This window comes from Peromyscus leucopus, chromosome 22 (genome assembly GCF_004664715.2).
Source record: "Peromyscus leucopus breed LL Stock chromosome 22, UCI_PerLeu_2.1, whole genome shotgun sequence".
NCBI classification, from domain to species: Eukaryota; Metazoa; Chordata; class Mammalia; order Rodentia; family Cricetidae; genus Peromyscus; species Peromyscus leucopus.
In genome coordinates this window covers 10793220-10807613 of record NC_051081.1, presented here as the reverse complement: position 1 = coordinate 10807613, position 14394 = coordinate 10793220, and the positions used below count along the sequence as shown (strand labels likewise).

Below are 14394 nucleotides of genomic sequence, written 5' to 3'. Positions count from 1 at the left end.
GCACCAATCTCCACCAAACAGCAGCAACCTTCACCATTAGAACCACAACAGTACCAACTCAACAAGGAATGCCCAGTGATTTGTTTATAGTAGCCAATGACCTACACCCATCTCTATCACTGAATCCAGTAATGCACCTCTCAGGCACCATCAGCTACTGTGCAGTTAGTGTGCATGTTCCATAAAAGGCTCTCTTTCCACAGCATCCTGGCCTTCAGCAACCCTCCATGAATCTCTCCATATTCCTAGACACAGCTATGGTCCTTATAGATAATGTCTTTTTCTTTCTCTCTCACTGTCCTCTTTGACTTTCTTTTCCTTCCCTTCTGACTGCCTGTTTGCTTTATAGCCCAGGCTGGATTCATATTCACTGTGTAGCAGAGGATGGCCTTGTACTGATTTTCCCATCTGCGTGAACTTCCAGAGTTCTGGGCTGATAGATCTGGTTTATGTGTGCTGGGGTTGGAACCCAGGATTTCCTGCATGCTAGGAAACTTTGGTTTCAGCTTTGGTCCTATTTTGGTCCTTATTTGGTCTTGCTAGGTAGTACAGGCTGGCCTCCAATTCATGATTCTCTGTCTCAGTCTCCAGTTGTGTGCCACTATACCTGGCTCCAGGTTTTATCACTGTTCACTTTGACTCATTTTTCCCCTCAGATCTGTCTGCTAAGCAGTCTGTTGACTAAGCATTTCACAGTGTTGGCAGCCTAGGAGGGGTTTCCCTTCCTTTCAAGCGGCAAATCTCTTCCTGTTTTTCTTTTTTTTAACACAGAGTCTCATGTAGCCCAGGCTGGCCTTGAAGCTGCTATATAGTCAATGGTGACTTTAAACTCTTGCCTCTACCTCCCAAGTGCTGGGACAATAGGTGTGCAGCACCACGCACAGTTTGTGTGATGCTCAGGATAGAACCCAAGGCTGTGTGCATGCCAGCAAGTGCTGGACCTACTGAGCACAGCCTCAGCCCTCACTGGCTTTCTAAAAGATGGTCTCTCTTACCCCCGCTTCCCTGCCTCCACTCCAGGCATATTCGCTGTAACCCCCAAGGACCCCAACAGCTACCCCTCTCCTTGGAGCATACCCTTATTCTCATTGACAGAATGACAAAAAATGAAAGCTGAAGTAGACTGTGGGTTTGTGGAGCCACAGGGGTGACTTTTGTGACCACTCCTGGCTTTTATCGTGCATGCCATGATGCTGCTGGGTCTAGACAGCATTTCTAGATGTTGATTATCCCCCAGCCTTGTCATCATCAGCAGGCCTTGAACTTGTAGTGACATCTCTGGCTGCAGTATCTCCACTCCCATCCCCATGTAGTAGTGAGAACACAGTCTCTGGTCCTTTGTACCCTTCCACCCTTTGTCACCTAGTCCTGTCTCCTCCTCCTCTTTCTACACCTCCTCCCTTTCCGGTTTTTCTCCTTTTCTTCTTTGTCTAGCTCCTTCTCTACCTCCTCCTCCTTTGCTATCTCCTGCCCCACCCCCAGATCTCCAACTTCTCCTCTTTAGTAATATTAACTGGAAGTTAAATGACGATGACGACGACGATGATGGTTTATTTTCAGTGCTAGAGATGGCACTCAGGACCTTGAGCATACTAGCCAAGGACTCTACCACTGAGCTACCATCTGCCTCTGAGACTGTTACAGTGAAACCACCTATCATCATTTGCACTGCTACCACACCCCACAGCTGTCATGTGAGACACAGCCAGTCCCACCACTAGTGGACTCACAGTGGTCAAACCCACAGACCCCCATGAATGTTTCCAATGAGAGTCCCACACCCCAGAAACATTCCCATCTCTAGACGAACTTCCAAATATGAGCTTTGGGAACAGAGGCCAAGACAGGGGGAAGTGTTTGTTTCAAACCACAGGGGAAGGCTAGTGTCTGAGAGGATTCTCTAAGCCCCTGGAAAGGGACATGTCCCTTCCCTGCAAACTGTGTAATCCCCTTAGCAACACCTTCTCTGTTCCTATTACTCTGCAGTCTTGGTCCCCATAGCCAATCTGGCACCCTTAGATTAGTACTTGATTCCTGGAGAAGGACATGGGACTGCACTGTGCTACTCTGGGAGTCCCTCCCCCAAGGTTCTGCAATTCTCTTAACCATTGCCCCAATTTCTGAGGGTGCTTAGGGCACTGCCACCAGGCCATTACTCCCAGAGCCCCCCCTTGAAGAACTTACCATGGTGAGGGTTGGTGTCTGGGCTCCTGTGGGAAGTGACAGGGGTGCAGGCTCAGGAGCTTCTTGGGGGTGGCTCAGGCATGGCCCTGCTTCTTCACTTATTCCTTCTTTAGACTGTTGGCCCCAGTTCCTCTTGCAACAGCCCCTCTCTCACTTCCTTTGACGGGAGGGGCCATGGCCACAGGGGAGGGAAGCTGAGGGCGGGGACAATGCTCTGAGCCCTAGCAGCAATGGCCCAGCTGAAGTTGGTCGGAGTTTGGAGCCTGAAGGGATAGGTTAAAGATGGCTGGCAGCCACTGCCAGACTGGAGAAAGCCCCTTCTCCATCTACCTCCTCAAGAAAAAAGGCTACAGCAAAAAGCACCTAGGTCAGCTGACTACAGGACTGGCCACATAGTTGAGGTCTCTCTCTTCAGAGTCAAGGAAGGGAAGTGCCATTTCAGATGTGTGTCTACTCTGGGTGTTCTCGTGAAAACCCCTTCCCCCTGTACAGTGTTCCTCCAAACCCAGGTGTGTTAGTAAGGACAAAGGGAGTGGAAGACACCGCAAGCTTTATGCCTATGTAAGGTATATAATTTTGTATGTCAGATCTGGACTTCTCTCTTTTTAAATCCATCTTTGTGTTTGTGTGTTTGAGTGTGGGTGTGTGTGTATGTGTGTGGAGGTCAGGAGACAACCTCAGAGGCCAGCTATCCGCCCCCACCTCCGAGACAGGTGTCTTTGTTGTTTTCCCACTGTGGAAGCCAGGCTAGCTGGCCTGCAAGCTTCTGGGATTCTCCTGGGGATTCTGGGGATGCAGATATTTGCCACTATTATCTGGCTTTATGTGGATTCTGGGGATTCAAACTCATGCTTTTAAAGGCCTAGCCCCAGATCTGGCCTTCAAAAAACAAGATTTACTTCAAATAATTGTACTCACAAGTATGTGTGTATAAACCAGAGGCACTGGATCTCCTGGGCCTGGCATTACAGGGAGTTGTGAACCATCTGATGTGGGTGCTGGGAATTGGACTGAAGTACTCTGGAGTATCAGGAAGCGCTCATAGCAGCTGAGCCATCTATCCAGCACCTCCACCCCTGCTCGCCACATATCTGAAGTTGTTGTGGATTTTTGTTTTTGTAAGACAGGGTCTCACTATGGAATTCTGACTGGTCTGGAATTTGCTATGCAAAGTAGGCTAGCCTCAATCTCAGAGATCATCCTGCCTCTGCCTCTGGAGTGCTAGGACCAAAGGTATGCACCATTACTCTTGGCCCAATCTGGGTTTTCATACCTGCAGCTTTGCTATTTTCATGACTTGGCTCTATCAGCAGTGATGAGAGCATATAGGGTCCACCATCCTAATCCTTGATCTTTGGAAGATCAGATCCCACTTGAGTCTTCTCTTGACATTTGAGGAAATGGCAGTTCCAAGAGGTTGTCACCTAGCCCCCCGGGCAGTGGTGGCACATGATTTAATCCCAGCACTCGGGAGGGGGAGGCAGAGGCAGGCGGATCTCTGTGAGTTTGAGGCTAGCCTGGTCTACAGAGATAGTTCCAGAACAACCACAACTGTTACACAGAGAAACATTGTCTCAAAAAACAAAACAAAGTGGTTGTCACTTTTTCATGCCACCCACTGAGGATGTGGCTAAAACTGAACCAGACCGTTGAGAGTCTAGCAGGGACCTGTGTTCAGATCCATCTTTGGTCCATGTCTGAGGACTGGGATGTCTCTGTGTCCTGTGCTCTCTTGATGAAGTGTGCCCCCTCCTGGTCATAGCTGAGAAGCCCTGTCTCCAATATCCAGGATCAGTAGCTCAACTCAGTATGTAAAAAGGGGCAGAATGACCACATTTGGTTGGGAGTAAAAGGAGACTGGACCTTTGAAAGCTTCTATTAGAAACTGTACTTTTATCTTAAAATGATTGTTTGTTTCAAGACAGGGTTTCTCTGTGTAGCCCTGGCTGTCTTGGAATTTGCTCTGTAGACCAGACTGGCCTTGAACTCAGAGATCCACTTGCCTCTGCTGTGGATTAAAGGTGTGGGATTAAAAGTGTGTGCCACCACCACCTGGCAAATGATAGTTTTTTATTTGTAGTGGTCAAAGTCCTCTCTCTTAGCCAAAGATGACCCATTAGGAAGTGTGGGCTCCTGCCCCACTTTAAAAGATCTTTTAGTTTGTTTATTCATTCATGTGTGTGGACACATAAGCCACAGCAAGCTTGTGGAGGGCAGAGTACAATTTATAGGAGTTGGTTCTCTCCTTGTACCATGTGGGTCCCAGAGATTAAATTTAGATAGTTAGGCTTGGCAGCAAGTGCCTTTACACACTGAGACATCTTGCCAACCCTAGCTGTGTTCCCTTTATGAGATGCCTATACAGAGACACAGACTCATTCGTGAGCAGAAATCTATACAAGACAGAACTTTATTGATGTAATGCTTCTTGGTGAGGAGTGTGTGGGCCCCAGGGTAGGGCTGGTTAGCACCATGGTGGGGGTAGCCTAGATGTTGGGCTCCCCCTGGGGCAAGCAGGGTGGAGGTTGGGGCAGATCTTTCCCCTGGTCAGTCTGGAGGAGGGCCACAGGGAGGTGGTATTAATCCCACTCCCCATAGCAGATATAAATCCCCCCAGCTCAGAGTGGAGGGATAGAACAGTGCTGGGGGGCAGGGCACCGGCATACCCCCTCCCCACCCCCACTCTTCACAGTACATATTCCGATCAAAGGTGGGGGGAGTGTTGGGGACTTAAAGATGTGTGCAACAAGGGGCAGTCCTCTCCACTGTCAACTGGGCAAGGAGAGGGTCCCTGGGGCAGCCAGCTCTTCTCCATTCCCTAGCCAGGAGTTCTATAGGGGTTACCCAATAAATAACTTTCAAATACATCTCACTGTTCAGTCCCAGCCCCCACTCCCTCAGGCCCTCTCCGGTGGGCTTTCCCCTTAGCCTGTGCTCTGGGGTGGCTCCTGGTGCTGCACACCCCTAGCGGCCTTGGCAGGTCTTGCAGCACATCTGGCGGAAGTAGGCTCGGCTACAGAACTGAAATTTGAGCACCAGGGGGCAGTAGGCCACCTTGTTCACATCCTTGCATTCTGTAGTGGTGGAAGGGAGGGGCAGAAGAGGGGGGGGGCAGGGAGGGGGGAGAGAGAAAGAGAGAGAGAGAGAGAATATCAGAGTCCAGTGCTTCTCCTAGCAGTCGTGAACTCTAGCTGGCCACTTTGCTTTCCTGTACACCAATTTCCTCATCCTTCACAGAGGGTTTATAGTCATGCTTGCATCACTAGCCTATTTTGAGGATCTATGTACTTATTATTATTCTATGTATGATGTGTATGCACAGATGTGCATGTCACAGCACATGTGTGGAGGTCAGAGGACAACTTTGTGGATTTGGTTCTCTCCTTCCATTGCTATGTGGGTTCTGGGGATTGAACTCAGGTCATCAAGGTTGCACTACCAAGCACCTTTACTCACTGAGCCATTTCACTTTGTCTCCTGGTTATTGTTTTGAGGGTTTTGAATACAGCATCTGGAGCTGCCTAAGACATATTTTTTTTTTTTTCTGCTGTAAATTGAACCTAGGGCTTTGAGTATGTTAGGCAAGCACTCTGAGTTATATTTCCTAGCCCTCCTTTGACATTTTATTTTGACAGTGTTTGGATAAATTGCTCAGACAGGATTTGCTCTATAGTACAGGCTGGTCTTGAATGTGCAATCCTTCTGCCCAGGTCACCCCAATAACTTAAGATGACAGACCTGTTACCTTTTCATACCAAGAGAACCTGTGTGAGGCCACCATCACACTAGGTTCCTTTGGCTTTTTAATAAACCAAAGACCTTGAGCTCAGCTCAACGAATTCATATAAAGACTGGTTAATAGCTCAGTGAGAGAACATTCACCTAGCACCCATGAAGCCCATAATATTTAACAGCCTCTGTTGGGGACCATGGATACAAATTTCCACTTAGCAGTGGTATGTAGTTTTTGTTTGTTTGTTTAAGATTAATTAATTAATTAATTAATTAATTATGTATAGTGTTCTGCCTGCATGTATACCTGCAGGCCAGAAGAGGGCACCAGATTTCATTACAGATGGTTGTGAGCCACCATGTGGTTGCTGGGAATTGAACTCAGGACCTCTGGAAGAGCTCTTAACCTCTGAGCCATCTCTCCAGCCCTGTATGTGGTTTCTAATAGGCTCCATATCCTTCATGTAGCACTTCTTTCCAAACGAATGTATCATTTGTACTCTTCACAAATGAAGTGACTGATACAGTGTTGGAAGGCAAACCATTGTCATTTAGTCTTAGAGTTTGGAATAAATTTCTCTACTTCCCTCTATCAAAAATAGGCTTACAAAAAAAAAAAAAATTACAGCTGGGTGCAATGGCTCACACGCCTGTAGTCCTAGGTATTATGAAGGATTGCTTGAGCATGGAGTTTGAGGTAACAAGGCCTGATTTAATAAAAAGAACCATTTGTGTGTGATGGCCCATGCTTGTAATTTCAGCACTTGGGACAAGAAGTTCAAGGTCATCCTTGAACATAACAAGGTCAAGCCAGACTGGGGCCTATGAGATCTTGTCTCAAAGTGATAAAACAAACCAAAATAGCTGGGCAGTGGTGGCACACCCCTTTAATCCCAGCACTCGGGAGGCAGAGGCAGGCGGATCTCTGTAAACTCAGGCAGAGGCCAGACTGGTCTAAAGAGCGAGTTCCAGGATAGCCATGGCTATACAGAGAAATCATCTCTTGAAAAACCAAAACCAAAACCAAACAACAATAACCCCCCAAAACAAACAAATAATGAAAAATAAAGAAAAAAATTACTTAGGTTAAAAAAAAAAAGGTATAGTGTAAAAGCAATGGTGTATAAGCACTGAATTTTCCCTCCTCCCAAACTGGCACACGTTATCTGGAGATACAGAGGTGTCTACAGAAATCATGAGTGTGGTAGGGACTACCATTGTCTAGTCATCATTTACAGAAATGTTAGAAACATCTCACAAATCACCTGGCAGATTTATGTGGTCCAAAACATCAACAGTGCCTGAGTTGGGCTGGGGCTGCGGTAGTAGCACCCTTGAATACAAGCCCTGGCTACCATCACTGGCACTGCAAAAACTGGATGTGTTGGTGAAGTCCTGTAATCCTAGCACCTGGAAGGTGGAGGCTGGAGGGTCATGAGTTCACGCTCACCCTTGGTTGCATGTTGACCCTTGGACGTCAACCTGGGCTATGTGAGATCTGAGTTTGAATCTGAGACCCACATGATGGAATGACAGAACCAACTACCTGCAAGTTCCCTCTGACCTTCACAGGAACCCCAAAGCAGATGAATCCCCATCTCATCCTCAAATTATGCAAAAACAAATAAAATTGTAGCCGAATCTCAAGGACTAATCATCAGGAAACTTGGCCCATGCTCACTTGTTGCTTATCAAAGCCTGGTGCCCTTTACCCCTGTGGTGCACCTACCTTCTGGGCCATCCCCAGGGGGCACCGCGCTGTCACACTTGGCTTCACACTGCTGCATGGTGGATGGCCGCAGGGCCTCGGTGCACTCTCGAGATGGCTGGCCAGTGTGGCTGGTGCAGCGCACTGTGCGCTGCTGCTGGCCAAGGCCACACTGTGAGGAGCACTGAAGAGAAGAGCCACTGAGTCATCTCTCTAAGACGGCGGTCTTAGAGAGTTATCTCTCTCAAGACCTCACCTTTATCCCACAGGGCAAGGCCCACCTACCTCACCCCACTCGCTGGCCACCCATCGGGCAGGAGGGCAGCGGCGCAGGTTGCATCGCATAGTGGCTGGTGGCTTGGCTGAGGGAGGGCAGTGCCCAGGGGGCAGCGTGGACCGCTGATCTGCACTCTTACAAAGGACTACTCGGTGGCGGAGGCCAGGCCCGCAGCTTGGGGTGCACTGCAGTTAGAAGGGGTGTTTTATGTTCAGTGGATGGGTGGGTGCTAGGTCAGTGTGACACAAGGAATGGACAGGTAGCTGATGGCCCCTGTGCTGTCCTCCAGCCCAGTCTGTTACTGTGTCACTCGCAAGCCTTACCACCTGCCCCAGACTGGGGACCACCTTTCATTTGCAATAGGCCAGACCAAGCCCAGAGTCCAGAAGCCTTGGCACCCATAATGCACCTCTCTTGATCATGGTAGCAGTGGGGCTTAGGGCAAGATTGTTTCAACAGCTTTTCCACACAGACAGCCCAGGTCCGTGTGCTTTCGGTACTGAGAGTGGGTAGGGTGGGAAGAAAGGTAGAAGCTGACCTCAGACCAGTCCAGGGCTGCCCACTCAGGAGGGCACATTGGGCCCTGGCAGGCCTCCAGCACAGGTGGGCGTGGCTGTGGACAGGCGCTGTCGTCCAGGGCTTTCTCCTCTGCAGCAGACACCCGGCGCTGGCACACCACTGAGCGGCTTCGCACACCAGCATCACAAGTACGGCTGCATCGTGACCAATTTCCTACAACCCAACTGTGGGGGTGGAGAAATGGGTCTGAGTGCTGCACAGTGCAGGGCAGCTCAACCAGCGAGCTTCTGGATTTGCCTATCCTAGTCTTCCCCAAACTGGCACTGGGCAGCTCCCCCTCAGAGATCATTTTTACCCCATATCCAGACTTCAGATCGGAGGGAGGGCTCTGAAGAGAACCCATTTCTTGGGCTACAAGCTTGGCTACAGTGTACGACAACTGAGGCTGTAGAACAATTGAATGTTTTAATTGTTTTCTGGTGTATATATGTTTGGGCATGCGTGTGCATGAGCATGTGTATACTTGTGATGCCAGAGGCGACCTCGAGTGTCTTCCTATACCACTCCCCACCTTTAAAAAAAAAAAAAGCAAACCCAAAACAGTGTTTCTCACTGAACAGAGCTCACTGACTGGCTAGCCTGGCTGCCATTCCAGTTTCAGGGTTCTGTCTCCACCCTTTCCTCCTAAAGTAGGGTTTCGGTGCCTGCCACTGTAACCCATGTTTTGCTTGGGTATCTTACCTGTGACATAGGCACTTGTGACACATCAACTGAGCCATTTCCTCAGTCCCTGTGCGTGATTTAAAATTCTAAATCTTGTTTTTATTTATGTGTATCTGTGTGCGTGTCTATGTGCGTGTGCACACACATGTGTATTGTAGGTGCCTGTGGAGGGCACAGAAGAGTTATTGAATCTCTTGGAGCTGGAGTAACAGGCATTTGTGATCCATCTAACATAGACACTGGGGTCAGAGCTTCTCATAATTAAGAAGCAAGTACTCTTTAACTATGAGCCATCTCTGAAATTCCTGCTCATTGGTTTTTGAGACAAGATATTATGCAGTTCAGGGTGGCCTCTAATTCACTACATAATCCTGGTTGGCCCTGAACTCGAAGCTTCCTAAGAACTGGGATTAAAAGCATGAACTACTACATTCAGTTGACAATCGGGCTTTGACCCTCATCCTGCTGAGCACTTGACACCTTGACCCTGCGAGCCCCATAATTCCAGTACTCTTCCAGTCACCCCAGTCCTGCAGTGATCCACTTACTCTCCACTCTCCAATGAGGACTATCCCCGAGTGCAGAGAACATTCCCACCTATTCCTGAGCCACCTTGCCCCATGGAGGACACTTACTCTGGTGGGCATGGTTCTGTGTTGCAGGCACGCTGTCTCTTGGGCAGTTTGCTGTGGGCACTGCAATAGTGCGGGGCCACTGCTGAGCTGTCCAGCTGGTTTCGGCACTCCACCACTTGAACCTGGCTGCCTGGGGGGAGGGAGAAGCCCTCTCAGCCCTGGCCAGCCCAGAGAAGCTCAGGTTGGCTGCAGTGCTGGTCCCTGGCCCGCACCCTGGCCTCACCGCCTGCACACTGGGCTGAGCATTTGGTCCAGGGGGCATAGTGCCAGGAGTAGGGAGGCAGTGCATCCCGGGCAATGGGTGCGTTGAAGCGGTAGCGGAGAGCAGGCAACTCTGCCTGGGCCAGCACCTGGAGGTACAGGAAACAGTCATTGGAGGTATCATGGAATCCCCATCCCCATAGGATACTCAGGTCTTCCTGTACTTTGCCCCCAGGTTCATTGTTACCATGATGATGATAGATGCATTAATGGGTCCCAGGGCTTCTAGGCTCTGGGCCTGATCTGGGCCCTGTCGTAGATGAAAGGTGGTCCCAGCCAGGGGAAGGCGGTGAGGTTGGTGGGTCCCGGGTAGTCCTTCCAGTAGCAGAGACTCCTGGTCCCCCTTTAGGGCTGAGGTAAAGCACAGGGGTCAGAAATGAAGTCACTTTGCCTGCCCTCCAACTCCCATGGAATCACAATCCTCATCCCTGTCTTTGCTTACCCAGGTGACTAAGGGACAGGTTCAGATCTTGGATGAAAATGTGGACAGAGCCTTTGGGGATCCAGACGACGTCCTCATACCCTGGTGATGGAGTTCAGCTGTCACCCACTCAGCCTGCCTCCACACCCACCTGTGTCCCTCTCCCTCATCCTTCACCCCTAATGGCTGCAGTTAGCCATCTCATGCTACATGCTTAGAGGATATACCACGGCAAACTCATTTGGACTTTATAAAGTATGTGGACGATCATGTTCTCCTCTCTCTCTCTCTCTCTCTCTCTCTCTCTCTCTCTCTCTCTCTCTCTGTGTGTGTGTGTGTTTGTATCTGAGAGAGAGAAGAAAATAGTGCACAAGTACCATGGTATGTATAGATTAGAGGGCAATTATAAGAAGTCTGTTTTCGTTGGGCGGTGGTGGTGCACACCTTTAATCCCAGCACTTGGGAGGCAGAGCCAGGGGGAATCTCTGTGAGTTTGAGGCCAGTCTGGTCTACAAAGTGAGTTCCAGGACAGGCACCAACACTACATAGAGAAACCCTGTCTTGAAGAGCCAAAGCCAAAGCTTAAAAAAAAAAAAAAAAAAAAAAAAAAAAAAAAGAAGTCTGTTTTCTCCTTCCACGTGTGGGTCCTGGGGATCAAATTCAAGTTCTCATGCTTGCATTTTACTGACCGAACTATCTAACTTCTCTCATTGTGTTTATTTTACAGATTATAAAAACCTAGGTGGAAGCTATGCAGCTCACCAGGGGTTTACAGGCAAGAAGTGGCTGGCTGGGATTTGAACCCAAACTTGCCTGCCTCAGAATGGGTAGATCTAAGTCCACATGTCTCACTGAGCAGTGAGGCTGAGCTGAGTCAGAGGAAAAGGGTATCATGGAAGTCACAATCTATACAGGTGACAATGAGATTTGAGCATCAGAGCTAGTCTTCCATGAGGCACCACCACTGACTGCCGGCTGTGACCCCTACATCTTTGCTCACCCATGGTTCCAAGATTCTTAGCTTCTATGCCTGGACCCCCATATTGTCCTGCATCCTACAATCACCTTCCCCTTGGGCTGTATTTCTGCTTCCTACTCTAGTCAGTGTCTTTTGTTTGTTAGCTTGTTTTGTTTTGTTTTTCAAGATAGGGTTTCTCTGTGTAACAGCCCTGGCTGTCCTGGATCTCACTCTGTAGATCAGACTGTCCTCAAACTCAGAGATCTGCCGGCCTCTGCCTCCTGAGTGCTGGGATTAAAGGCATGCGCCACCACTACTTGGTAGTCTAGTCAGTATCTTATCACCAGAGCACTTGGTGCTATGGACACTCCAGGGGTTGGGATCAGGTGTTGCTAGGCCTAAGAACACCTCAGTCTTTCATCTCTCTTTCCTCATTCTCTTATCACTTCAAGATCCTATGAGTTCTTCATTCTGTCTCCCAACTCAATGCCTTTTTTCTCTCAACATTTATCTTCAGAAATAGCTTATTGCTTGTCCCAGGTCACCTGGTTGCCTACATGGACTCCTCTTGCTAGCCTCTACTGCACATCCCAAAACCAAGAACAGCAGACGCCCTATCATCTAACTTCTAATCTCTTTTCTATCTTTTTTTCTGTACTTTGTGTGTATGTATTCATGGGTTTTCAGGTACATGTATGTGTGCATGTGGAGGTCAGAGGTCAGTCTTGGGAACTGTTCTTTAGGAGCCATATACTTTTTCTTTTAAACTTAAAATTTAAAAATGACTCATTAATTATGTAAAAAAAGTTGAAACTCTAGATTTAATTCTTACTTTTTATTTTATTTTATTTTTCCTTGGGGCTAGTGACACATGCCTTTAATCTTAGCACTCTGAGGCAGAGGTAGGTGGGTCTTTATGAGTTCGAGACCAGCTTGGTCTACATGAGTTCCAAGGACAGCCAGAGCTACACAGTGAGACCCTATTTTAAAAGTACACTTTTAAGTGTGTGTGTGTTTGTGTAGACCATAAGAGGGTACCAGAACCTCTGGAGCTGGACTTACAGGTGGTGGTGAAGTCAGCTGATGTGGGTGCTGGGAACAATTTGATCCTCTGTAAGAACAGTATGTGTTTTTAGCCACTGAGGCTCCTGTCCAGCCCCCAACTTGATTTTTGAGGCAGCATTCCTCACTGGGACCTAGTACTTTTGGATTAAGCTAGACTGGCTGGCCAGCAACTCTCAGGGATCCTTCTGTCACTGCCTCCTCAGTGCTGTGACTATAAGCACACACCACCATAACTGGGTTTTTGTGTGGGTAATGGGAATCAAACTCATGTCCTCATTCTCCTGTGTCAAGCACATTACTGATCAAGCCATCTTCTAACACTTCTCACTTTGTTACCAGGCTCCTCTCAATCAGCCGGGGTTACAGGTGTGTACCACTGTGCTCAGCTTCTCTCTCACCTTTTGTACCCTCACTCTCCAAACCTGAATCTAGGCTATGATGTAATCTAAGCTGCTTGTGTGTGTGTGTGTGTGTGTGTGTGTGTGTGTGTGTGTGTGTGTGTGTAGATCAGGACAATACATACAATGGCAGCTGGTTCTTTCATTCACTTTAGGTTCTGGAAATTGTTAGGCTTTTGCAGTAAGCGCTTTTACTCATTGAGTATCTGGCCCATGCCCAGATTTTTTTTTTTTTTTTTTTTTAATGTGGGTCCTGGGGAACAAACTCAGGTCTTTACCCCAGCACAACAAACACTTTACTGATTGAACATCTCTCCAGTCCAGATGTTTTAGTCTTTTGTTGTTGTTGTTTTCAAGACACAGGTTTCTCTGTGTAGCCCTGGCTGTCCTGGAACTCACTCTGTAGACCAGGCTGGTCTGGAACTCAAGAGACCCGCCTGCCTCTGCCACCCGAGTGCTGGGGTTAAAGGTGTGTGCCACTACCACCTGGTCACATGTTCTATTATTTTGTTTTGTTTTTTTTTTTTTCAAGGCAGGGTTTCTCCCTGTAACAGTCCTGGCTGTCCTGGAACTCACTTTGTAGACCAGGTTGGCCTCGAACTCACTGAGATCCACCTGCCTCTGCCTTCCAAGTGCTATGTTCTATTCTTAAACTAACCAACCAAAGAACCAACGAAACAAACAAACAAATCAACCACCTCTAGTCTAACCATGCCTAGGGAGTGACACACACATTCTGCAACTCATTCTTTGTGGTCTCTGCCAATTATATACCATCTGGCCACAATCCCTCTGCTAACACTTTCAACTCCGTCATCCTTCTAGAACCCTCTTATCATCTCATCCCTACTCCTTGGGAGCTCTCTTTCTCATCCCAAGCTGGAAATGGTCTTCTGAACACCCTCCTAGTTCCCTGACTGTAAGACCTCCCATACCAGTATAGAGGGTTTCCCAGCCCCTTAGACTCACAGGATGGAAAGTGCCCCCTTACACCCATCCTGAAGCCCCCAGAATGGTGTAGAAGGGAGAGATCTGAATCCTCAGTCCCAACTCATATGAATTTTTATAAGCTAGATAGATCCCAAGCCAGTAGCGAAGGCCCTTCCTAATTATGACTGTGATGAGCTAACATGGATTGTCAATGTCAAGGGATCTAGAATCACTTGGAGACAAGTCTCTGGGCATGTTTGTGTAGAGTTTTTTAGATTGAGTTGACTGAGGGGGAAGGTCCACCCTAATGGTTAGCACTGGTCCAGGGCTAGAGGACCAGACCGCATAAAAAGGAAGAAGATAGCTAAGTACCATGATGGACTATGTTCCCACAAACTGAAAGCCATATGAAATCTTCCTTATTTCTTGTGAGGTATTTTTGTCTCAGCAACAAGAAAATTAAGGGCGATTCTGTGCTCCCAGGACTTTTGGGGTTCCCAGGACACTCACTATAATTCAGATTCCACAGGATCCCTAAAGTCTAAAGAGTTACTGGTCTTGGTTACTATAATAAGGCTAACCC

At 48.2% G+C, this 14394-nt stretch overlaps 2 protein-coding genes across 8 annotated transcripts in view; both read right to left on the bottom strand.

Moving 5' to 3' along the window:
- The window catches only part of Myo1f (myosin IF), a 52877-nt gene extending 50530 nt beyond the window's left edge, over positions 1-2347 (bottom strand). The window contains exon 1 of the mRNA XM_028859915.2: positions 2185-2347. Coding sequence (XP_028715748.1) covers positions 2185-2187 — 3 coding nt within the window. The 5' untranslated portion in view covers positions 2188-2347. The remainder of the gene's footprint in view (positions 1-2184) is intronic.
- Positions 2348-4562: 2215 nt separating this feature from the next.
- Adamts10 (ADAM metallopeptidase with thrombospondin type 1 motif 10) overlaps positions 4563-14394 on the bottom strand; it is a 31056-nt gene continuing 21224 nt past the window's right edge. For 6 of the 7 annotated variants that reach the window (XM_028859910.2, XM_028859911.2, XM_028859913.2 and 3 more), the window contains 8 exons: positions 10482-10562; positions 10227-10390; positions 10002-10128; positions 9779-9908; positions 8440-8644; positions 7910-8086; positions 7646-7808; positions 4563-5258 (listed from right to left, as the gene is read on the bottom strand). In XM_028859910.2, the coding sequence (XP_028715743.1) occupies positions 5149-5258; positions 7646-7808; positions 7910-8086; positions 8440-8644; positions 9779-9908; positions 10002-10128; positions 10227-10390; positions 10482-10562 (1157 nt within the window). In that variant the 3' untranslated portion in view covers positions 4563-5148. Of the gene's footprint in view, positions 5259-7645; positions 7809-7909; positions 8087-8439; positions 8645-9778; positions 9909-10001; positions 10129-10226; positions 10391-10481; positions 10563-14394 lie in introns of those variants that run through there. The other variant, XM_037197950.1, reaches the window with a different exon arrangement.